The 26,488-nt window shown below is 40.6% G+C and overlaps 2 protein-coding genes across 2 annotated transcripts; both read left to right on the top strand.

The window, feature by feature from the left end:
* Nucleotides 1-813: 813 nt before the first annotated feature.
* M406DRAFT_329298 (uncharacterized protein) lies at nucleotides 814-2,572 on the top strand (the record flags this gene model as incomplete). The annotated part of the gene is made up of 3 exons (XM_040920413.1): nucleotides 814-2,053; nucleotides 2,198-2,461; nucleotides 2,532-2,572. The coding sequence occupies 3 exons, from the start codon at nucleotides 814-816 to the stop codon at nucleotides 2,570-2,572; spliced, it is 1,545 nt and encodes a 514-aa protein (XP_040776349.1).
* A 4,885-nt stretch (nucleotides 2,573-7,457) lies between these two features.
* Nucleotides 7,458-8,415, top strand: M406DRAFT_355904 (uncharacterized protein). The gene has a single exon (XM_040923292.1). It carries the CDS (start codon nucleotides 7,773-7,775, stop codon nucleotides 8,280-8,282), a length of 510 nt encoding a protein of 169 aa, XP_040776348.1. The 5' UTR covers nucleotides 7,458-7,772; the 3' UTR covers nucleotides 8,283-8,415.
* Nucleotides 8,416-26,488: the final 18,073 nt, after the last annotated feature.

The following is a 26,488-nucleotide window of genomic DNA, read 5'->3' as shown; positions in this document are numbered from 1 at the left end:
ATCATGTCTGGACTCTGGGTCATGCCTGAGACCTCTCGTAGAGGGGAGATGGGTGGACAGAGGAGGAGTGGTGTGAGTTCTGGTCGTGGGCCGGTGAACGATGCGTTGAGCCCGCGGGCCAATATTACGAAGAAACGAATTCCTTTTTCCAACATTTCCCACATCAATCAACGATCCTATACAGAAGCTGATACGGCTCAGACCTGTACAGGCTGCAGCGGAAAGTTTAACCATGTCGGATGTGGGTCCATGGTTAAATTACAGAGTGGGATGCTTTTGGTGGATGGTACTCTGCAGAGAAAAGTGGCATGGTTAACAAGGTCTGTGCTCCTTGCGATGGTCCGATCAGCACGCTCTACCTGGACACGTCTGGCCACATTGATCCTTTGGATCAAAAGCTTGCTGGTTGCATTATCCCAAAAGCGAAGGACACAGGGAGGTGAAGATGAGGAACCGTCAGTGCACACGAGGAATAGAGGTCGAGGATTACGACGACATCATCCGATGTCGAACTTTAATCGACGCCTTACACCTGGTCAGAAATGCCTCCATTGGTTGGCAGGACTATTGATAAAGGAAATCCCAGTGCAGCACAGAACAGCCAACTCAATCCCTTGTTGTTCATCACAAGACAGACCTCATGCACGCTCCACTCACAGACTGAACCTCCCTCAAGCACCTGAACCCCCTCGACCTCCACAGTATTGTCTTCCGCAGGATACGGAAGGCATTCCGGCTGTGGCGCCCTCAACTCAAGGACCTCGAACCAGGAAGGCAAAGAAACATCGGAGGAAGCGACAACCAAGAGGGAAGATGGCCTCCACGTCTGAGGGCTCTTCCAATCAGACACCCAGTTCGGCCGACCACCTGGCCAACAACCACTATGGTCAGAACTTCAGGTTCCCCTCCCACAGTGAGCTTGCTGGTGGTGGGTTGACGTTGTTTGCCCGTGTGGAAGTCTCCTCGTGGCTGAAGCGATTCGACTGGTGGCGTCAGATCAAAGGGATTGATGACACTCAAGCACTCAACTTCATGAAAGGCTTCTGTACAGACACAATCGTTGCCGGAGAAGTGGAGAGATTCACTACAAGCGCCAAAACTTGGGATGAACAGAAGGAGCGACTGTTGGTTGCTTATCGCCCTTGGGACCATCTCCAGGCGTACACCCCCGAGCAGGAGCGCCTGAACATCATCAACAACCGTTTCATTACCGATGCCGCTAGCCTCTGGTCGTTCATTGTGGACTATGACAACGCTCTCACTCGTCTTAAGATCAGAGACAGTCAACCTGTGGCAGAAGCATGGATGAAGCTCCCTTCGACCTGGATCAAGCGCCTCCGAGCTGACCATGGTGTTACTGCCGAAAGCGTCAGCGACAAGAAGTGGCCTTACCTTATGGAAAAGCTGTTGGAGGTTCATCGTGAAGCACTCCAGGAGGAGACTCAAGACCAACTTGCCTCCGGTGCTACCAACCTTCAACTTCATCAACAGGCTCAATTCCAAGGTCCTCCTATGCCTCCACCTCAGCCGGTCCTTGACCAGACACGGCCCGTTCCTGTTCCACATCCGATGCATAGTGCTCCCAGTCAACCGATGAACCCGTCGGGACAAGCAGTAGGGCCATCGTACTATCAACCGCCTCAACAGTCAACTCGTGATTGGCAAGCTCAGCCTGAACCGACTAAGCAGATCTTGAAGGCTGAACCTGCTCAGAAGAGCGACCAAGGATACAACCAGTTGGCTTCAATGATGGAGCAACTCCGCATTGACCAAATTGCAATGGCAAAATCCTTAAAGCTGCAGACTGATGCTCTCAGACAGACGCGGGATGTCTCGTATGACCAAACCAAGGCTCTACAGGAGATCTCACAACTGATCAGGCGTCCCCAAACTGTTTCTGCGAGGAATCCTCCCCAGGGGAATGCAAATTCCTTGCAGATGGGTGTTACCTACACAAGTCCGGAGGACGAGGGGGAGCAGTACTCTGAAGCATGGCGAGCGGAGATCAATGAAATCCTGAAGAAGGACGGAACTCTGCGCAGGTGCTACGGCTGTGGGTCGAAGTCCCATGGAGCTCATGAGTGCGTGGAACTCCGTACTGTTATGGACTGTGGCATTTGCTATGCTCCAGCATTAGCGAAGCCAGAGTGGCATCTTGGCAATCGCTCGGAGTTTCTGGACTCTAGGTCAAAACCAGTGTCATATGGCCAGGTCATGTCCGCTCGAGATAACCCCAAAGGCGGTATGATCCGTCTGATCCTCGGTCTCTGTGAGGATCAGCGGCTGAAGGGTGTTGAGGATCCTTGGATCTCTCGATATGTCAGCCTGGTCCAAGAGGACGAGAAATGGCGTGGAGACCCTGAGATGGCCAAGAATAAGACACTGTGGGAAGAGACCGACCCCGTTCCCAGACGCAACAATCAGTACAGGACCAACAACATTGAGATCCTCAGCAATGCTGGTGAGATTCAAGTGGGGAAGTCATATCTCACTCCAGCCCAAGCCGAACTGTACCTACCAAAGCTTCCCAGCATCAATGCTGTGGGTGTTGGGCCTGTCCAAGCCCAGGTAAACGCGGGTGAAGCAAAGAAGCGCCGTGTTGGGGAGGCTGGGTATGATGATGGTGAGGTTGGAGGAGATGCAAGTGTGAGGACTGTTGAGGTCCCTACACATTTCGGGAATATTGGACCAGAGGAATCCAACAAGCAATCCAACAGTCTGGACAGAGAGCCAACAGTTCAGGCCATTAGTGACAAGCTCCTGAATCAGTTCCTAGACCACCCGTTGAAGGTCTCAGGCCGGGAGATGACAGTCATGTTACCAGGATGGGGAGCCCGTCTGATTCACAGTCTTCAAGGAGTCAGCTCTGGAGCCCGAAAAGTTGTTGATCTCGACAATCAAACCGGCTCGGACCTGCACAAGGTAGATACTGCTGGATCAGCCAATTCATCGCAGCATAAACCCGGAATCTCGACGCTTTCCCAGCCTGAAGGGCTTATTGATGGTCAGATTATCAACACTCGGGACATTACTGAGTACCTTTCGAGACTGGCTCAACCACCCGCAGTTCAAGCTTTGTCTCTTGTTGCTGAACCTAGCTATGTCAAGCCTACTGTTAACATGATTCGAGCCTTCAACAAATCCTCATTTCCTCCTGTGACGGCTTCCATGACTGCTCTCAGCAGCATCCGAGATAGGAGCATCGCTCCGGTGGCATACATCCCTCTGCAGCTGGGAGGTAAAGAGAATGAACCTGTACGAGCAATGCTGGATACAGGTGCCGAAATGAGCTTGGTAGCTCTCTCTCTGTGTTCGAGCATGCGCTTGTCTTATGTGCCAACATCGAATGTTATCTCACGCACGTACGATGGATCAGATATGGCGCTTGTTGGAGTTCTTGAAACCGATGTTTTCTGTGGCGGCTTCTCTGAACAGGTGATATTCTATGTCGTCGACGACAGATTGATGTCGCCAAATCATCCTGTGCTGTTAGGAATGCCGTTTGTGATGCAGACCAAGCTTTCCTTTGATCACTCCATCCCCGGATTTCTCCGTGCGAGCTTCGCCTTTGGAGGAGTACAACTGGTCACCACAATCGGCGGTCAGAAACTCCTTGAAGGGGAGGGTTCACACAGAACCACACCAAAAAACTGAGTGCTGGCAGCCACCCTGAGGGACGCAGGGCTGTCAGCGGAGAAGTCGTCCCAGAGTGGGTGTTGTTGGAGGAGGGAGATACAGCTGTGATGTCCATACCTGAACGAGACATTGCGGCTGTTGTGAACGAGTTAACGGTGGAACTGATGGGGAGGAAGTTGAAGGAGGGTTGCTCCATGGTGAATGAGGAAGGAGCGACCCGAGGGTCTTGCCTGTGTGGAATGCACAGCAGCCAGCGCCATTCACGCCAGCCACGTTGTGTGGGGAAGGAAAGAAAAGATGTCTTAGGCCTGGTCAACACTCTTTACAAGCCCAAAGACAAGAAGGTCAAGCCAATTAATGATTCCCAGCCTGATGGTTCAGTACCGGAAGGGACGATCGGGTGGAAGCCTGCCAAGGTTGAGGAGATGAGACGAGCTCAGCGATCCACAAAGCCTACCAAGTATGATGAGTGGATTGAACCCAAGTTCAGCGATCTGGATCCTGATCAGCGCCTGAGACCTGACCGGTGGGCTGCCATGCAAGAGAAAAACTGTGAAGGGTTTTCTGAGGCTGAGAAGGAAATGTTCAAACACATGTTGAGAAACAGGATCAAAGCCCTTGCGTGGGACTTTACTGAGATTGGAAAGATCATTGAGGAAGTGGCTCCCTTGCAAGAAATCAGAACCGTACCCCACGAGGTCTTTCAAGCGAGGCACATTCCAATCCCCAATGCTCTCAGGCCAAAGCTGATGGAGCTCCTGAAACAACGTATCAGGCGGGAGATCATTGAGGAAAGCCATGCATCATACAGAAACAACTGGTTTCTTGTTGTCAAAAAGGATGGTGGCTTACGCCTGATCAATGACGCTCAAAAGTACAACAAGCACAGCCTCAAAGATGCCTTCATGCCGCCTGCCTCAGATGAATTCTCGGAGGAGTTCGCCATGTGCAAGGTTCTTTCACTGCTCGACTTCTTTTCCGGGTACGACCAAGTGCGACTGCATCCTAACAGCAGGGATATGACGACCTTCTCAACGCCCTTAGGCCTGTTCAGGATGTGTACTCTACCCCAGGGTGCTACCAACTCTGTTGCTCAGTTTATGAGGATAATGGTCAGACTTCTGTATGATCTTATTCCTCATATATGCCAGCCTTTCCTCGACGACATTCCTGTTCGTGGTCCCACAACAACCTATGGGGATGAAGAGGTTCCGAGCCTTCCCGGAGTGCGTAGGTACATTGCTGAGCACATCGGAAACCTCGACAAGGTTCTTGTAAATGCAGAGCTGGCTGGAGCCACAATCTCAGCATTCAAGTCAGAATGGTGCCGAGTGAAAGTCGATATGGTTGGTTATGTCGTCGGTTCCAGCGGACGACAACCTCAGGACAGGAAGGTGGAAAAGCTTCTGGCCTGGACAGAATGCAAGGACATCAAGGACGTCCGCTCTTTCATCGGACTGGTCGTCTATTATGCAGCTTGGATTTGGAACTTCGCAATCATTGCCCGACCACTCTACGATCTTCTCAAGAAAGGTGCTGCGTGGAGGTGGGAGAAGGAACAGAAAGAAGCTGTTGCCACACTTGTCCGGACGCTCACGTCTCGTCCAGTCATCATTTCAATTGATTACAGCACTGATGCTGGGGAGATCGTTCTTATGGTGGATGCAAGCCTGTTGGGCTGGGGCGCCGCACTGATGCAGGTGGTAGAGGATAAACGAAAGCCAGCACGTTTCGTTAGCGGAACCTGGACAGTTGCAGCACAGAAGTACGATGCTACCAAGAGGGAGTGTCGCGCTGTCCTCTGTGCCCTACGGTCTCTTCGGCGGCATCTCTATGGTTGCCATTTCATTCTGGAAACCGATGCTCGCGTTCTGGTGGACCAACTCAATGGAGGAATGAACGACATACCCGGTGCTCTCCTGAACAGATGGGTGGCAGTGATCAAGATGTTTGACTTCACTGTCAAACACATTCCCGGGTCAAAGAATCCTGTGGCTGATGCCCTTTCTCGACCTCCATACTCAACGCCACCTAAGGAAGACGAAGATGGCAATGTTGAGGACTGGTGTGATGCTCAGCTTAACAGCGTGAACTCAGATGGAGCTGACCTAGTACCACTGCTAAATCCAACTCTTCAGTGGACGGAACAGTCGAAACGGTATGCAGAGTTCTTATGCCACGGGATCATTCCACCAAAACTCTCCAAGAGGGATCGCAAGAACTTCATGGTAGAGGCATTAAAGCATCAAGTACTTGACCAGGCTCTGTGGCGCCGCGCTGGTGCGAAACTCCCACGCCGACGGGTAGTAGATGATCCTGATCTTCGTCGCCGAATCATCAGAGAATGTCATGCCAAGTTTGGACATCGAGGTCGAGACTCTACGGTAGCTCGTGTCAAGCAACTCTACTACTGGAGAGGTCTCTGGACAGATGTGGCCAATGCTGTCTCGGGTTGCGAGAAGTGTGCAAAGTTCGATCCAAAGATGTGGAAGGAAGGAGTGATCCCGACCCTTCCAAGTCAACCCTTCACGAGGATCAGCATCGACATTCAACACATGGCCGAGGATGGCGGTTACAGATACCTTGCGGAGGCTCGCTGTGACCTGACCGGCTATGTGCTTGCAAGACCCCTCAAGAAAGCTACAGCTGCGGAAATGAGGAAGTTCATTTTGGAAGAGATCATTCTTGTGTTCGGGTGCCCTCTCAAAATTACTGTTGACGGAGGACCAGAAAACAAGGCTGAGATGGCCAAGACCATCAGAGCTCTTGGGATCCTGCTTGTCCAGGTCTCCAGTTACAATCCCCATGCCCAAGGACAAGTAGAAGCTGGTCATCTTTCCTTAGCAAGTGCCCTTGCTAAGCTAGCTGATGCTCAACCCTGGAGATGGAGGCAGTACTTGAGACTCGCACTCTTCGCTGAAAGGACTACGATCCGCCAGTCGCATGGATACAGCCCCTTCTATTTGATTTTCGGTTGGGAGCCGCTTATCCCAATTGAAACTGAAATCCCGACGTGGAGAGTTCTTACATGGACCGAAGACCAATCCCCTCAGGAAGCGTTTGAAATGCGGTTGAGGATGATCGCAGCCAAGGAAGATGATGTGCAGAAGGCAATTGAAGCTGTTCAGGCATACCGTCAAAAGATCGCAGCCAAAAGTCAAACGCAGGGTCTGGTACGAAAATCTCGACTGAGTGTCGGAGATCTCGTGCTTGTCTATGACCACGTCCGGAAAATGAGCCACTCGCGCAATGCCAAGATCTCTTATAAGTGGAAGGGTCCATACCTGATTGCTCAGGTCCTAGACAAACATGCTTATGAGCTCAAGACCACAGACGGAGTTCTGCTAAAAGGCACATATTCAGCTACCAATCTCAAAAAGTTCATGCGGAATATGGATGGCATTTGGGAACCCGAGGTGCCTATGCCCTGGGAAGAAGATGTCGAGCTTCAACCTGGCCAACCATTGGCAGAAAAGCTGGATTCGATGAGAGCTCCCTGGCGGGGGGAACCAGACAACAATATCCTCGAAGTTCAGGAAGCAGATTCAAGCGACGACGCCACATTCTGGGTTCCAGACATCATCGAGCACGACCCCACGCCTGGCCAGACCAGTCCTGATCCAGAGACTGTCAATCTAGCAACTGAAGCGGATGATGATGCTGAGGATGGAAATGGAGTTGGTGACGGTGAACATTTCACACGGGCAGCAGAGAAGGAGAGGCGAGAACAGGAGAAAGCAGATAGAAGTGGGATGTTTATACCAATCCCAACTAAATCAGCGTTCCTAGCTCGTGGGGGAGGTTGATTTCTTTCTGTCCATATTTCTTTTTGTTCGCAAAACACGTTTTCTTTTCGTCTTTCCTATTCCATCTCGTGTGTTTTGCTGGGGGAGGAGGGACGAAGTGTCGTCTGCTACCACTCGCCACAGAACACTGTAAACCCACCTAAAAATTTCAAAGCACCCGGCACAGAGCATGTTGACCAGCTCTGAGGCCATTTTCGTTGTTCAAAAATTGCAGTATATTGGAATGCAACGCATGAAAAATGCAGAGCGCCGAAGAAACACTGCAACCTATGGAAACCCCTTACTTTTACACATCATCCTCATCACCGGAATACCCGTAAATGTCATCCGATGGCTCTCTCCTCGTCCTGTCCAGATCCATGTCATCCGTATCATCCGCTGAAGAATCGTCGTCAAAAACAGAGGAAGAACCTTGAGATTGAACGGACTTGGCTCGTTTCTCGACACGAGATCCTACTACAGCCTTGCCCTTGCCTTTATCCTTGCCACGAGATACAGGTCGTGGAGCTGCCTGCCCAGACCCAGATACTCCCTTCTTGGGAGCAGAAGGAGCAGTACTCTTCTTGCCGATCTGTGCAGATAAAGTTAGCAATGGTCTTCTTGAGCATCGCAATCATAGTTGATTATGAGACTCACAGTATCCTGTGGGTACCACTTCCTTGGCACAAGAGGAACCCATTTGATCTGGTTATGCGCAATACCTTTATCCCGCATGAGCTTGTATTGAGCTTTGACAATACGCTCGACGTCGGCATTGGAGTTGACTTGAGAATCTATCTCGATTACACGTCGAGGGCCGAGTTGGTAAAACGAGTGCCGACGCTGCGAGAAGGACAATGATTAGTGTGTGCTCAAACCTGGTCAAAGACATCGGAATGGGAATCTTACTCGTGCACTGCGCTCTTTGACACAAGGGAAGTCTTTGGTGTAGTCACACCCAGACTCTGCATGATAAATGCAGTTGCCGCACTTCCCATTGAAGAAGCCCTCCATTGAGATGCATTCTAGGAAAGGCCAGTTGACGTTGACCTGCTGCCCCTGTACAGGCATGCAAGCAGTGGCGTACCGACGGGAGCAGCAATCGCAAGGGACTAGGTTACGCCGACCATAGGACTGAACGAGGAGGGAATTTACTCGCTCAGGGCGGGAGAAGATGCGGGTAAGGTACTCGCCAAAGGGCTTCCAACCGGCTTTACACACCACAATAGGATTCAGTTTGATAGAATCCTTATTGTCCAGCCTTGCGAAATGAGCAGCAAAGCCAGGGCTTGGCAGTGAGTTGTTCCAAAACATGATATCGCCTTGGATATCCCAAGAAGCGTATGTCAAGCCAAGGTCTCCCTTGATGGTGTTGAAGTCTGTAACGTCAAGGAAGTCGACATGGACATCCTTGAGCCAGTGGTAGTTGCTGCCCTGAGGAGGAGGAACCGAAGAAGAAAACCAGATCCAGACCTTGTCAACCTCTTGAGGAGCGGTGTTTACCCGCGAAGAGAAAACAGCGTCGGTGACGATTCGAGACATCTTGAGTGTGTTGCAGAGCTGGGCAAGGGAAGGTTGACAGAAGGAGAAGTTGTTGTGCGAAGGATGAATTGAAAGGCAAGGTGAACTGAGGGAGAGATTGTTGAACAGTTTGCTGAAGATTGATGAGATGGCAATGGGTAACAAACACACCCAACTGAGTCACCACACCTTCTATCCAGTCTGTTGCTGGACAGCTCCTACCTGGCCAAGGGTGAAGCTGTTTGCCTTGTGACAAACGGAAAGCAGTGAATCACTTGGGTAGTTGCCAGACAAGATAAATTGGCCATTCCATCCACACTCGCAGCCAGCTATTCTTCTTCCTCCTTCAACCTCTTCACAACCACCTTTCTCGAGCATACACACACCCTTTTTCTTCCTCGTCAACGCTGCCCCAGACCTGTACACCGACATCAGAGCAAATTGTCAACTGCTCTGCTTACATAACATCACCTTCCTCGACAGATCCTCAGGCTGAAGCTGCATTCTTCTCTACCTTTCTTCCTCAGTCAACACCCTCTCGGTCCCTTGACTTTACACCTTCGCAAACCCCTCTCGCAATTGCCCACCTTCCGACAAAGCCGTTCTTCCCTTTTCACTTTCCTTTCGACTCAGCAGCAATGGCCGAATTCAAGTACTCTCTGTTCCCACCTGTCCAGCATAGCCGAGGGGACTGGATGACCAAGGCCTACTGCTTTCGGACTGTCTTTCCCAGAGCGCCGTACCCAACTGAAGTGATCAAGAGTCGTCCGCCCTACTTCAGTCTAAGGGACGAAGAAAATCATCTGGCAGCAGGACTCGTCGAGAAGTACTTCCCAGGGTTACCCCCTCGCAAGTCGTACTTGCCCACGATCTTCGGCGCCAATCCTTCCAGACACCTTCTCGATATCTATGATCTGGTCGGATTCTTAGATGCAGGAGTCCCTCAAGATATTGGTCCGCAGCACGCTGTGGCTGCCTTTCGTCATTACGCTCAGTACAATCAACAAGACGTATTCTTGATGGGATGCCTTCGTGTTCCATCGATAGCCCATCCACCTGGCTCTCCTGATATTCTCAATAAACAGGATCTGCCCAGACATGAGGCTAGACAGAGGCGCCTATGGGTTCTCCTCTCAGTCAATACAGCGACTTCAGCTTGTGCTCTGTCTTGGCTCGATATGAAGACTGAAAAAGGATTTTACATCGCTGTGCACAAATCCGGCGATACCCTACTGGCTCATGCAAGCAAGCACTATCTGAACAGTCAGCTCAGGAGTGCTGGAGCCAATCGGGATTGGGATTTCGAGAATGTTCCAACTACGCCGCTGGATAACGATTCGAATGCAGCTCTGCTCTATGCAATCGAACTGTTTCGCCTTCGAATCCTGGAATCTACTGATTTCTACCAATCACCTAGTGGCTGTCCAGACTGGAGGCAAGCTCTCTATCTTAACCATAGAGAAACTGCACAAAATGTGGAAGAATGGGGTGCGGAGATGGCTATGACAAGCCTGCACTGCCAGGCCTTCTCCTATGAGCTGGGACACAGCAACTATACGCGATATCCTGATCGGCCATTAAGAAGGAGTGCCTCACTTCAAGAATACAAGGCTGTACAAGTGGAAGCCGGTAGGGTACTGAACATAACCTACAAGCCGAATGTTACCTTCTTCGTGGGAGGAGTTGCAGACTTGCCTGAACTGTCTATTGAAGGCGATCTCGACAGGATGAGGAGGGACATATCAGCCTTTGCCCTGGAGGATTTCAGAGCGAGTAGGGCACCCAGCCTAGTTCCGTCAAGACAACAGTCCCGAGAGAGCACAGCTCCAGCTGGCCCGATCTTGCGTTCATCAAGAGGACGTAGTATCAGCTCAGAGTTAAGTCGACTCCCATCCGGAACTCCTACCGATCCTTACTCCTCTTCACCTCGAGGAACGCCTGTCGGTCCAGGACCGACAATCAACCTGTCAATGCAGCAAACAGCTAGGCCTGGACGTGCTACTGAAGCCCCATTGCATCAGAGACTGAGAAGCAGCAACATCATGCCTCCCAGTTTTCCTGATAGACCTCAGGAGCCTCGTGTGCCTCTATGGAATGAGCTTCATAGCCTTAACCCTATCAGGCCCTCAGTGGGTTCTCCGAACTGGACAGGGTTCGATCATGCTATCAAGATGGATATGTATGAAGCGGACTGCGAAAGGATCCGTCGAGTGAGAATGCAGAATCAGGAGAGAACTGCTGCTGCTGCTGCTGCTCGAGCAGAGTTTGAGAGCAGACGGGGACAGAGAAGAGGTCAGCGTTAGGATCTGTCCAGGTCGTGCCCGTGTTACGAATGGACTGAAGATGGATACTGATACTCCTGCGTTGATTTGAATGATGGCTCAAGCGATAGGGAGAGGCATGAGGGTTGAATTGGGGGGATGGTTCGGTTTGCAGTGTTTCCTTTGGCAGTTTGCGATGAATTCTTTATTTCTTTACTTCATCTCCCTCTGATCAGACCTGGCACACCATTGGACTTGTCGCAACTTTGGAAGAAAGTTGCTGGGGGAGGACTGTTGTGGTGGCCAGGGTGGTAGTCCGTGGGACGTGGAGTACAGTGGGTCAAGGGTCCTCATACATATAAAGGATACCACCCACTTTTCAAATTCTTTAGCTATAAGCAACAATCAAGCATCCTTTCTCTTCTTTTCAATTTTGAACCCTTTGGACAGGTCTAAGACAGGTTTTTCACCCTGTTCTTGCGCCCGTGTGGCCTTAGTTTGCTGTCCTCATCTGTACAGGCACGCTTGGGTTGCATGAGCCCTTGCCCATTGCTTCGGCAGCTGTTTGTCCCTCTTTCTTTCGAGGGCGACGGCGCCCTAGTTCTGGTTCACCGCTTCAGAAAGATTCTCAATAAGCAATACTACAATGTATACATCAAGCTATCGGATGATTGCTCTATATAATATATAAATAAGAAGATAGAATAATAGCAGTACAAAACAATACTCTATATGATTTATATTAATAATAAGATTTGCAACTAGCATCAACAGAAGAAAGATTAGAAATAATAATAATACAAGCAAAAGCAAGCTAAGAAGCTTGCTTAGAAAGCAGCGAAGCAAGCTTAGAAGAACAAGCAGTTCTTAGCAAATTCAAAAGAATAGAATTGCTTATAAAGGAACTGCAGATGATTAGACTGAAATAGTTCCTATATAAAGCTTCTAGAATAGATTATGCTTATATTAAGTTCAATATATATATTTAAGAATACAAGTATAGCATACTATTAAATAGTAATGCTTAAAGAAACTTTATATTCTCATACATTATTAATCAAGCATAATTATAATAAAGATAGAAGAGATGCTTATATACTCTTAGCACTGTAGAAGAATAATCTGTTGCATACAATCAAGAAGTAATTGATAAGAAAACTAATTATCTATCTGTTTTGATTCAAGAATGTGCAACCAGAGCTTCTGTTATGACTCATCCAACATGCAGGTCACAGAACAAGTCACAAGTAACAGGGACCAGGTGTTAAGAACTTAACATTCTAACAAATCATTGATTACATAACCCAGGGTTAGGGTTGTAAAGGAGAGAGGATTGTTGAGCTCGCTAGCAATTCCAACGAGCTTTACACCTTGAATCGCTAGACTCGCTAGCAATCCCAACGAGCTATACTGAAGAGCTGAATATATAAAAATACAATCATTACTATTAGATAGATTCAGTATATAGCTCTTCAGTTATTAATCTAAGTATTCAGTCTTCTATACTAAGTAGCTCTAAAGATAGTAAATACTTGCATTGCTTATAAAAACTTATACAGTTCTGTATTCAAGAACTTAATACTTCAATACCGCTCTTGTTAGTATAAATCTCCTTCGTATACTTAGAAATCTTTGGATTATTATAATACTCATTACATTTTAACAATTTTTATTCAAGAACAGTTCAGTATTATCCCCTTAAGCAATACAGAATATGATAGCTTCTCTAGGAACTCCTTCGTTCTTGCATACTCCTACTCAGAAAGAACTAATCAACCAGATATACCAGCTTATCCAGCATATCCAGAATCTGCACAAATAATAGCAGGCTTAGAGCGCTACCATCGCCAACCAGTAAGCTTAGCTAGCTCAACAAGCTCAGCAGGCGCAGTTCACCTTTGCAGTTACCAGCAGTGCTGAAAAGGTATACAAGATGAATAAGCTTGCTATATACAATAATAATCAGAAAATGCTGTATGAATTTCTCATTCACTACAGAGCATATTTCTTGCATTATATAATTCAGTTCATTATAGAATCTGAAAAGATTATTCTTGCAGAAACTCATCTTAAGAAAGATACTCTCATCTAATACAAACCTTCTCTGCATAACCACTTGGAGCATCAGAGCAATTCTAACATATATACCCAGAGTACCAAAAATATATTTGATTCTTTTAAGAGCTTCAAGAAAGCTCTTAAGAAAACTTTTGATAATCCTAATGAAGAATATATTACAGCTTAGCAGCTCATGAATCTCAAGCAGACTAAATCAGCTTCTGCTTATACAATCAGATTTAAGCAACTCTTAGCGCAATTCTCATAGAAAGATAAGAATCTTATAAAGCATTATTACAAGAAACTTAAGAATAACATTAAAAATGAAATCTCTAAGTAGAATTAGCTGGAGAACTTTGCAATATTCTCCAATCAAGCTATCTGCATTAACAATTATTTGTATGAATAATGAATAGAGAAATTCAAGAAAAGAGAAAGCTAAACTTAGAAATTTCCAGCTAATATAAGCAAGAAACTTCAAAGCAAGAATAGCAGTTAATATAGCAGTACAGCTTAGAGCAGCACTATACATACTAGTTTCATGAAACTCAATACAGCTAATAAGCAGTATAGCAAGAAGAACAGTATTATTTGCTATAACTACAACAAATAAGAACATATAGCATGCAATTGCTATCAATTCTGAAAGAATAAATAGCAATCAATTTAGGAAGAATGCTAGATGAATATTGCTTAACAACAGAAATCCAATCAACTAAGCAAAAACACTCTTTTGAAGCAAGTATCGAACTCTATTGATTACGGAAGTTTCAGCTAAATATTCTGCTATAATGATAACTGCTTAATACATCTCTCGAATAAGAAAGATTCAGAATGATTCCCTTAGAAACCTAGATGCTGCAGACAAATAGCAACAGTAGAACGAAAGTATATGCTCAGCACTCCTACAAGTAGCAACTTGAACTGCTTTAACATTGTAGAACAGAGCATTCAGTTATTGGAAGAAGAGCTTAGCAATAATACTCTTCAATATTCTTTATTGCTTATACTAAGCATTATAATCAGGGATATGAATAAGGGATAATACTCTCTTAGCTACTGATATGAATATCTAAGCAATATAGAGAATGCTTCTCGAGCAACAGAAGAATTAGGCTAGAGCAAACATGTTATAACTCATCCAACATGCAGGTTACCAAAACAAGTTACAAATAACAAGAACCAGATATTAAGAACTCAACATTCTAACAAAGCATTGATTACATAACTCAGAATTAGGATTGTAAAGAAGGGAGGATCATTGAGCTTGCTAGCAATCCCAACGAGCCTTACACTGTAAATCGCTAAACTCGCTAGCAATCCCAACGAGCTATACTGAAAAGCTGAATATATAAGAATACATTCATTACCATTAAATAGATTCAGTATATAGCTCTTCAGTTATCAATCTAAGTATTCAGTTTCATATACTAAGTAGCTTCAAAAGCAGTAAATATTTACATCGCTTATTAAGACTTATACAGTTCCGTATTCAAGAACGTAATACTTTAATACTGCTCTTATTAGCATAAACTTCTTCGTATACTTAGGAATCTTCGGATTGCTGCAGTGCTCATTACATTTTGATAACTCTTATTCAAGAATAGTTCAGTATTATCCTCTTGAGCAATACGGAATATGATAGCTTCTCCAGAAATCTCTTCATTCCTACGCGCCTCTACTCAGGAAGAACTGGTTAACCAGATATATCAGCTTATTCAGCATATCCAGGATCTGCGCGAATAACAGCAGGCTCAGAGCGCTACTATCGCTAACCAACAAGCTTAGCTAGCTCAACAGGCTCAGCTAGCCCAACAGGCTCAGCTAGCTCAACAGGCTCAACAGGCGCAGTTCACTTCTGCAGTCACCAGCAGTGCTGGGAAGGCGTATAAGATGAACAAGCTCGCTATATACAATAGCAATCAGAAAACGCTATATGAATTCCTTACTTACTGTAGAGCATATTTCTTGCATTATACAACTCAGTTTACTATGAAATCTAAGAAAATTATCCTTACAGAAACTCATTTCGAAAAGAATACTTTCATTTAATACGAATCTTCTCTATACAACTACTTAGAGCATCAGAACAATCCCAATGCACATATCCAAAATACCAAGAATATATTCAATTCCTTTGAGAGCTTCAAGAAAGCTCTTAAAAAAACTTTTAATAATCCTAATGAAGAATGCATTATAGCTTAGCAGCTTATGAACCTCAAGCAGATCAAATTAGCTTCTGCTTATACAATTAGATTTAAGCAATTCTCAGCATAACTTCTGTAGAAAGATAAGAATCTTATGGAATACTATTATAAGAAACTTAAGAATGATATTAAAGATGAAATCTTCAAGCAGAATTGGCTGGAGAACTTTGCAATATTCTCTAATTAAGCTATCTGCATTAATAATCATCTGTATGAACGATAGATAGAGAAGTTTAAGAAGGAAAAAAGCTAAACTTGGAGGTTTCCAGCTAATATAAGCAAGAAACTCCAAAATAAGAATAGCAGTTAATATAGCAATATAGCTTAAAGCAGCACTATGCATACTAATCTCATGAAACTCAATACTACTAACAGGCAGTATAGCAAGAGGAACAGCATTACTTGCTATAACTGCAACAAACAAGAATATATTGTATGCAACTGCTATCAGCTCCGGAAGAATAAATAGCAACTAGTTTAGAAAGAATACTAGATAAATATCGCTCAATAACAGAAACCCAATCAACTAAGCAAAAATATCTTCTTGGAATAAGTATTAAACTCTATCAATCATAAAAGTCTCAGCTGAATATTCTGCTATAACAATAACTGCTTAATACATCTCTTGAATAAGGAAGATTCAGAATAGTTTTCTCAGAAATCTAAGCGCTATAAGCAGATAGCAATAGCAGAACGAGAGTATATACCTAGCATTTCTATGAGTAGCAACTCGAACTGCTCTGATATTATAGAACAGAGTATCCAAGTATTGAAAGAAGAGCTTAGCAATAATATCCTTTAATATTCTTCATTACCTATACCAAGCACTATAACCAGGAACATGAATAAGAAATAATACTTCCTTGATTACTAGTATAAATACTTAAACAATACTGAAAACACTTCTCAAGCAACAGAAAGATCAAGCCAGAACAAATAATCTAATAATTCATTGGAATCTCCCATAAACAATAAATCCAAGAAACCTATAGAAAGGTTTCCCTTTAGCATTGAATAAAACAAGGAAATAATATAGATTGAATATCTTGTTTATAGAATAGAACTGAAAGAGCTCTTCATTTACATTCCCTTGCAAAACATCGAAGCATAAGAAGATAAGAACTCTCGAATTAGCCTACTTCACAATCTATACTACAAACTAGCTTAGATCTCCTGCATCTATCATAGCTGCAGAATACATTTCTCAGATAAGATGCAATACAAATAATTCTCTGTTAAAGAATCAGAACAAATCCTTCAAGCTATTAAAGAAAAGAAACTTCGCTTTAGAGAAGTTCTCAATAGATAGCATTACAATATATATATCAAGCTACTGAATAACTATTCCATATAATATATAAACAAGAAGATAAAATGGTAGCAGTGCAAGATGATACTCTGCATGATTTATATTAATAATAAAGTTTGCAACTAGCATTAATAAAAGAAAGATCAGAAATAACAATAATATAAATAAAAACAAGCTAAAAAGCTTGCTCAAGAAGCAACAAAGCAAGCTTAGAAGAACAAGCAGTTCTCAATAAACTCAAAAGAATAGAATTGCTTATAAAGAAACTACAAACAATCAAACCGGAACAATTCCTATATGAAGCTTCTAGAACAGATTATGCTTACATCAAGTTCAATATATACATTCAAGAATACAAATACAGCGCACTACTGAACAATAGCGCTCAGAGAAACTTTATATTCCCATATATCATCAATCAAGCACAACTACAATAGAGATGAAAGAAATGCTCATACACTCTCAGCATTATAAAAGAACAATCTGTTGCATACAACCAAGGAATAATTAATAAGAAGACTAATCATTTACCTATTCTAATCCAAGAATATATAATCAGAGCTTCCTTTGATATTATGAATACAGCATAGTATAAGCTAATTATAAAGCTTTCATAGCTCAAGAAGCACAATCCTCGAATCGATTGAATTACTAGCCAGATCTTATGAAAATAAGCTATACTCAGAGAGATAATCACAATTAACAACGCAGGATCGAAGCCAGTAATTGAAGAATACTCAGAAAAAGAAGCTTCACACAACTTCTCACATACCTCCAAGTCAGCAGAGCTAGCAATTCAAGAAGAAGAATCTAGTAATAAGCAAACTCAAATAGTACTAGAGCGCTAATAGATTAGCAAAATAACAGAAGCGAGACCCTTAGCAAGTCAATCCGCCCCAGAGCAACAAGAAAAAGCTTCAGAATATGAATTGTAAACTCATACAGAAAAAACCTCAAAACCAAGCCCTCAAGCAATCGCTTCAGCCCGGAGCAAATGCTCAAAGCTCTCAAAAACATCACCAAAAACAACGAACGAAAAGAAGCACGCTCAACAGTACCTATTATTCCTCCAGATAGCAGAAACAGCACAAAAACCAGAACTAATACTTACAAACATACTACAAGAATATCATAAGTTCAAGAAACTATTCCAGAAAGAATTGAATACAGAATTATCAGAATACAGCCCATACAATCACAAGATCCCGCTACAAGAAGAAAAACAGCTCAAATTCTTCCCTATCTACAAACTAAACAAAGTACAGCTAGAAGCACTTAGAGAGTATCTCAACAAGAATCTTAAAAAAGAATACATACAATCATTATAATTACCAGCAGAATATCCCATCCTATTTATATCTAAGAAAAACAGCAAGCTCAGGCTATATATTGATTACAAGCAATTCAACAATATTACAATCAAGAACCAATATTCATTGCTACTCATTAAGAAATTACAAGATAGATTGCAAGAAGTATAGTAGTTTACAGTTCTAAATCTAAAAGAAGCTTACAATCTGATTAGAATAAAGAAAGAAGAAGAATGGAAAACTGCTTTCAGAATACGCTATAAATACTATAAATATTTAGTTATACTCTTTGATTTAATAAATATTTCAGCTTCATTTTAGAAAATAATCAATTATATTCTATATAAGCATCTAAATCAGTTCATTATTGTATATCTTAACAACATTCTTATTTACTCTCAAACATTAGAAGAATATAAGAAATACATGGAAACAGTATTGCAAACGCTTTAGAATGCAAAGCTTCTTATAAAGCTTGCAAAAAGCCACTTCTATATACAAAAAATCAATTATCTCAGATTTACAATCAAGCTAGAATGCATTAAGCTACAGAAGAATAAGATAGAAGCTATTAGAAATTAGCCAATTCTCAGAAACATCAGGAATATTAGATCTTTTCTCGAATATATCAACTTTTATAAGCAATTCATTAAGAACTACAGCTGAATTGCATACTCTCTTACAAATCTTATCAAAAAAGAACAATCTTTCGAATAAACCTCCAAAGTACAAAAAGCTTTCAACAAGATCATTAAGCACATCACCTTAGAACCAGTTCTATATAAAGCAAACCCCTACAAACCCTTTGAAATCGAAACCAATGCATCGAAATATACACTCAGAGAACAACTTAATCAGCAAGATAATCAAGAACATCTAAGAATTATAAGCAACTTCTCAAAGAAGTTAAATAGCTCAGAAATTAATTACAGAATCCCTAATCAGAAACTCATAGCAATAATAAAAGCCTTCAAGAAATAGCAATACTATCTTATTAGCATATAACACCCAATCATAGTTCACTCAGATCACAAGAATCTAACTACATTCATAACAACTAAGATCTTAAATAAGCAATAAGTTAGATAAGCAGAATTTCTCTTACAGTTCAATTTCAAGATTATACATTGCAAGAGCTCGGAGAACGAATAAGCAGATGCTTTCAGCAGAAGATCAAACTATCAAAACGCAGATTCTTCAAACATACAGAACATCTTCGCTCAGAATAAATCAGAAAATCTCATTAATACATATAGAGAACTAAACGCTGCTCTCAGAATCAAACTTTCAGAAAAAAATCCAGAATCAATAACTCCAAACGAACAAAATAACTATATTAAGAATATATACAATGCACCAGCATATAAGCACCAGAGAATTAGAGCAACCTACAAATACATCAAAAAACACTAGAATTCATCAGATTTTAGAAAAAGAATTGAGAGCATCCTATAACAATGCAACAGCTGCAAGAAGAATAAAGCAGAGAAATACAAGCCTTACAAACTACTACATCTCTTACCAATATCTACAACTATTTAGCAATTCATCAATCTAAACTTCATTACTAAGCTATCTCTCTTATAAGAACCCTTAACTAAGATGCAATATAATAGCATTCTAATAATGATTTGCAAATTAAGCAAGTATACTTATTTTCTTTCCTATAAGAAAAGCAGTATAGCAGAGAAACTCGCATATACATTCCTCAGAACAATCATCGCTAATCATAGCATGCTAGAAGAAGTAATCTCCAATAGAGATAGAAAGTTCAACTCGAAGTTTTAAACTTCACTTATAAAACAGCTCGGAATACACTACAAAATATTCACAGCATTTCACCCGCAGACAAATAAACAAACAGAAAGAATAAATCAGATTATCAAACAATACCTTCAATACTATATCAACTAGAAACAGAACAACTAGATTAACTTATTACCCCTCGCACAATTCGCTTATAATAGCGCAAATACAAGCATAATAAAGAAATCACTATTCTTTATACTCTACAGATACAATCCAACAGCTTATCATAAAGCACTGCAAGAAGCAGATGCAAAAGCTGCAGAAAAAAGAGTTAAGAAGATCAAGAAAATTCAGAAGAAATTCCAATCAGAATTACAATTCGTTCAGAAATGAATAATGCAGTATGCAAACTTCAAAAGAATTAAGAAACCAATTCTACAGAAAGAAGATAAGATCTATCTACTTCGAAAAAACATCAAAACAACCAGACTTAGCAACAAACTCAACTATAAAAAGTTAAAATCATTCAAAATCTTGCAACAAATCTCCTCAGTTAACTATGAGTTAGCATTATCTTATAAAATAAGGATACACCCAGTCTTCCACATTTCACTGCTGGAACTAGCAGTATAGAAAATACTAACAAACAATACAGCAGAAGTAGAAAACAATAAACCAGAGTATAAGATAAAAAAGATCCTCAAGCATAGAAGCACAGACAATACAAGGGAATATCTTATCAAATGAAAAGATTACCTAGCAAGTGAAAATTCATGAAAACCACGAAAGAATATCGAAAACGCTTAGGAAAAGATAGCTGAATATTGGAAAAGGAAAGCTAGCACTTAAGACAACCGCTCCAGCTCAAAAAGAAGCCCAAAGCTCACCATCTCATCCAAAAATCCAAACTAATCTACCATATCATTCCTCAGATCCACAGAATTTCAGTCAAAACCCTCAAAAGAAGAATCTCCAGCTACAACAGCAGATTCCTCAGCCACTACAGCCTGCACTTCAGCAGCAATACACACCCTCTCAGCCTCAGCCTCCTCAGCTTCCTTTTTCTCAAGCTCTTCGAAATTCTTGAAACTTCAACAAATAGCCCAAGATATCCTCTTACACCACATCTTCTTTTATTAATACAATCAAAGCAACTTTAATTCTAACTCTTCTATCTTATTCTCCAGCTTTCAATACTAAGTAGAAATAAGAAGGAGTTTAGCAGCATTTATCAGCTCCAGAACGTTGCACTTAGCGCAATTCTGGAAAACGCATTCCAAGCAACGGAATGAATCATAAGAAGAAATAATATACAATTGCAAGCCTCAACTATTGCAATAAGAACAGGAATGCATATTGAAACCATTTGAAAGAATAAACTGAAGAAGAAGATCTTTCTGCTTCTTTTTATCAGAGCAAGAATTCGAGAATTTCAGTTTCGCAACTTTGTTGATTCTATTTAGCATTTTGATTAGAAAAGCAAGATTATGAATACAGAGACTTATCAGAATACTTACAGAAGATTGTTAGAAATAACAACTGATAGAAGAAAGATAATATTATAACTCATCCAATATGCAGATTATTAAAACAAGTTACAAATAATAAGAATCAGATATTAAGAACTCAACATTCTAATAAAGTATTAATTATATAATCCAGAGTTAGGATTATAAAGAAAGAAGAATCATTAAGCTTGCTAGCGATTCCAACAAGCCTTATACCGTGAATTGCTAAACTCGCTAGCAATCCTAACGAGCTATACTAAAGAGCTGAATATATAAGAATACATTTATTACCATTAAATAGATTCAGTATATAGCTCTTCAGTTATTAATCTAAGTATTTAGTTTCATATACTGAGTAGCTCCAAAGGCAGTGAATACTTGTATTGCTTATTAAGACTTGTACGGTTTCGTATTCAAGAATGTAACACTTTGATACCGCTCTTGTTAGCATAAACCTCTTCGTGTACTTAGGAATCTTCGGATTGCTGCAGTGCTCATTACAAAACAACCTAGCAGCCTGCAAAAGCTTCCTGCGAACAATACGCTCAACAAGCTTAAAGGAAGGTTTCCCTTCAGCATTGGATGGAATAAGGAAACAATATGGATTGAATATCTCATCTACAGAATAGAGCTGGAAGAGCTCTTTATCTGTATCCCCTTGCAGAATATTAAGATACAAGAAAACGAGAATCCTTGAATCAGCTCACTTTACGATTTATACTATAAACTAGCTTGAATCTTCTGCATTTATCATAGCTGCAGAACGCATTTTTCGGACAAGGTGCAATACGAATGGTTCTCTATTAGAAAATTAGAACAAATTCTTCAGGCTGTTAAAGAACAGAAACTCTGCTTCAGGGAGATTCTCAATAGATAGTATTACAATGCATATATCGGACTACTAGATGATTGCTCTATGCAATATATAAATAAAAAGATAGAATGATAGCAGTATAAGATGATACTCTGTATGATTCATATTAATAATAAAGTTTGTAATTAGCATTGATAGAAGAAAGATTAGGAATAATAATGATACAAGCAAAAGCAAGCTAAGAAGCTTGCTTAAGAAGTAGCGAAGTAAGCTTAGAAGAATAAGCAGTTCTTGATGAATTCAAAAGAGTAGGATTGCTTGTAAAGGAACTGCAGATGATTAGACTGAAACAGTTTCTATATGAAGCTGTTAAGATAGATTATACTTATATTAAGTTCAATATATACATTCAAGGATATAAATACAGTGCATTATTGAATAGTAGCGCTCAGGGAAATTTCATATTCCCATATATCGTTAATTAGGTATAACTATAATGGAGATGGAAGAGATGCTTATATATTCTTAGCACTGTAGAAGAATAATCTGTTGTATATAATTAAGGAGTAATTGATAAGGAAACTGATTATCTACTTGTTTTGATTCAAAGATGTATAACCAGAGCTTTCTTTAATATTATGAATATAGCATAGTATGAGCTAATTATGAGACTTTCATAGCTTAAAGAGCATAATTTGCGAATCAATTGGATTACTAGCTAGATCTTATGAGAACAAGCTGTACTCAGAGAGATAGTTATAATTAATAGCGCAGGATCAAAGCTAGTGGTTGAAGAATACTCAGGAAAAGAGGCTTTATACGATTTCATACATATCTTCAAACCAGCAGGGCTAGCAGTTCAAGGAGAAGGATCTAGTGATAAGCAAACCCAAACAGTGCTAGAGCGCTAATAGATTAGCAAGACAATGGAAGCGAGATTCTTAGCAAGTTAGTTCGTTCCGGAGCGATAAAGAAAAGCTTTAGAATGTGAATTGTGAACTCATACGGGAAAAACCTCGAAATCAGGCTCTCGAGCGCTCAGTTCGGCTTGGAATGAATGCTTAAAGCTTTTAAAAACGTTACTAAAAACAACGAATGAAAAGAAGCATGCTTAATAGTATCTACTGTTCCTCCAGGTAGCAGAAACAGCATAAGAACCAGAATCAATACTTGCGAATATATTATAAGAATATTACAAGTTTAAAAAACTATTCTAAGAAGAATTGGATATGGAATTGCTAGAATATAGCTTGTATAATTATAAGATTCTGCTATAAAAAGGGAAACAGCTCAAATTCTTTCTTATCTACAAACTAAATAAAGTATAGCTAGAGATACTTAGAGAATACTTCGATAAGAATCTTAAGAAAGAATATATATAATCATTATAATTACCAGCAGAATATCCCATCCTGTTTATATCTAAGAAGAATAGCAAATTCAGGCTATATATTGATTACAAGCAATTCAACAATATTATAATCAAGAACTGATACTTGTTGCTACTCATTAAGGAATTACGAGATAGATTGCAAGAAGCATAATGATTTATAGTTCTAAATCTAAAAGAAGCTTATAATCTGATTAGAGTAAAGGAAGAAGAAGAATGGAAGACTGCTTTCAGAATATGCTATAAATACTATGAATATTTGATTATGCTCTTTGATTTAATGAATATTCCAGCTTCATTCCAGGAAATGATTAATTATGTTCTATATAAGCATCTAAATCAGTTCGTTATTGCTTATCTTAATAACATTTTTATTTACTCTTGAATACTGGAAGAATATAAGAAGCATGTGGAAATAGTATTGCAAACGTTTCAGAATGCAAAACTCCTTATAGAATCTGCAAAGAATTACTTTTATATACAAAAGATCAACTATCTTGGATTCATAATCAAGCTAGAATGCATCAAGCTATAGAAGAATAAGATAGAAGCTGTTAGGAATTAGCTAGTTCCCAGAAGCATCAGGGATATTAGATCCTTCCTCGGATATATCAATTTCTACAAGCAGTTCATTAAGAACTATAGCCGAATTGCATACTCTCTTACAAATCTCACTAAAAAGAAGCAATCCTTTGAATGAATCTCCAAGATATAAGAAGCTTTTGATAAGATTATTAAGCATATTATCTCAGAGCTAGTTCTGTATAAAGCAGATTTCTATAAACTCTTTAAAGTTGAAACTAATGCATCAAAATATACATTTGGAAAACAACTTGATTAGCAAGATAATCAAAAATGTTTAAGAATTGTAAGCAACTTCTTAAAGAAATTAAATAGCTCAGAAATCAATTACAGAATCCCTAATCAAGAGCTCATAGCAATAGTAAAAACTTTCAAGAAGTAATAATACTATCTTATTAGCATATAATACTCAATTATAGTTTATTCAGATTATAAGAATCTAACTATATTTATAATAATCAAAATCTTGAACAAATAATAAATCAGATAAGCAGAATTTCTCTTGCAGTTCAACTTCAAGATTATATACTGCAAAAGCTTAGAGAACGAACGAGCAGATGCTCTCAGCAGAAGATCAGACTATTGAGATGCAAACTCTTCGGATATATAAAACATCTTCGCTCAAGATGAATCAGGAAATCTCATTAATGTATACAGAGAACTGAATACTGCTCTCAGAATCGAATTCTCGGAAAAAAATTCAGAATTGATAACTCCAAACAAATAAGATAATTACATTAAGAATATATATAGTACACTAGCATACGGATATCAGAGAGTTAGAGCAATCTACAAATGTATTAAAAGATACTGGAATCTATCAGATCTTAGAAAAAAAATTGAGAATATTTTATAACAATGCAATAGCTGCAAGAAGAATAAAGCAGACAGATACAAGCCTTACAAACTACTGCATCCCTTATTAGTACTTATAACTATTTAGCAATTCATCAGTTTAGACTTTATTACTAAGCTATCTTTCTTATAAGAACTCTTAACTAAGATGCAATATAATAGCATTCTAGTAGTAGTTTGCAAACTAAGCAAGTATGCTTACTTTCTTTCCTATAAGGAAAGCAGTATAGCAGAAGAATTCGCATATGCATTTCTCAGAACGATTATTGCTAACTATAGCATATCAGAGGAAGTAATTTCCAATAGAAATAGAAAGTTCAACTCAAAGTTTTAAACTTTACTTATAAAATAACTCGGAATATACTACAGAATATCTACAGCATTTTACTCACAAATAGATAAACAAACAGAAAGAATGAATCAAGTTGTTGAACAGTATTTATAATACTATATTAACCAGAAACAGAATAACTGGATTAATCTATTGCTTCTTATACAGTTCGCTTATAATAATGCGAATATAAGCATAATGAAGAAATTATCATTCTTTATACTTTATAGATATAATCCAACAGCTTATTACAAAGCACTGCTAGAAGCAGATGCAGAAGCTGCAGATAAAAGAATTAAGAAAATCAAGAAAATTCAGAAGAAATTCTGATCAGAATTACAATTCATCCAGAAACGAATATTATAATACGCAAACTCTAAGAGAATTGAGAAATCAATCCTACAGAAGGAAAATAAGATCTATCTACTTCGAAAAAATATCAAAATAACTAAATCTAGCAACAAATTTAATCACAAGAAGTTAGAATTATTCAAAATCTTGCAACAGATTTCTCCAGTTAACTACAAGTTAGCATTATCTTATAAGATAAAGATATATTCAGTTTTCCACATCTTACTGCTGAAACCAGCAGCATAGGAAATACTAACAAACAATACAGCAGAAGTGGAAAACAATGAACCAGAGTATGAGATAGAGAAGATCCTCAAGCATAGAGATACAGATAATACAAGAGAATACCTCATCAAGTAGAAAGATTACTCAGCAAGCGAAAATTCATGAGAACTACAGAAGAACGTTAAGAACGCTCAGAAAAGAGTAGCTGAGTATTGGAAAAAGAAGGAAACCAGTACCTAAGACAATCGCTCCGCCCTGAAGCGAAACCCAGAAGCTTCGAAAACCTCACTCTCCAGAAAGCCTAACCAATCTACCACAGAATTCCTCAGATTCACAGAATTCCAGTCAAAACCCTCAAAAGAAGAATCTCCAGCTACAACAGCAGATTCCTCAGCTATCACAGCCTGCACTTCAGCAGCAACACAAACCCTCTCAGCCTCAGCCTCCTCAGCCTCCTCCTTCTCAAGATCTTCAAGATTCTTAAAACCTCAATGAATAGCCCGAGACATTCTCTCATGCTACATCTTCTTTTATTAACACAATCAAAGCAACTTCAACTCCAACTCTTCTATCTCATTCTCCAGCTTTCAGTACTG

Source organism: Cryphonectria parasitica (assembly GCF_011745365.1).
Source record: "Cryphonectria parasitica EP155 unplaced genomic scaffold M406scaffold_4, whole genome shotgun sequence".
In the NCBI taxonomy this organism is placed as follows: domain Eukaryota; kingdom Fungi; phylum Ascomycota; class Sordariomycetes; order Diaporthales; family Cryphonectriaceae; genus Cryphonectria; species Cryphonectria parasitica.
This window is presented reverse-complemented; position numbering and strand designations above follow the sequence as displayed.

What these genes read in the sequence shown, in the direction of transcription:
- M406DRAFT_355904 (XM_040923292.1), top strand. Translation starts at nt 7,773, where the DNA reads ATGGCTCTCTCCTCGTCCTGTCCAGATCCATGTCATCCGTATCATCCG.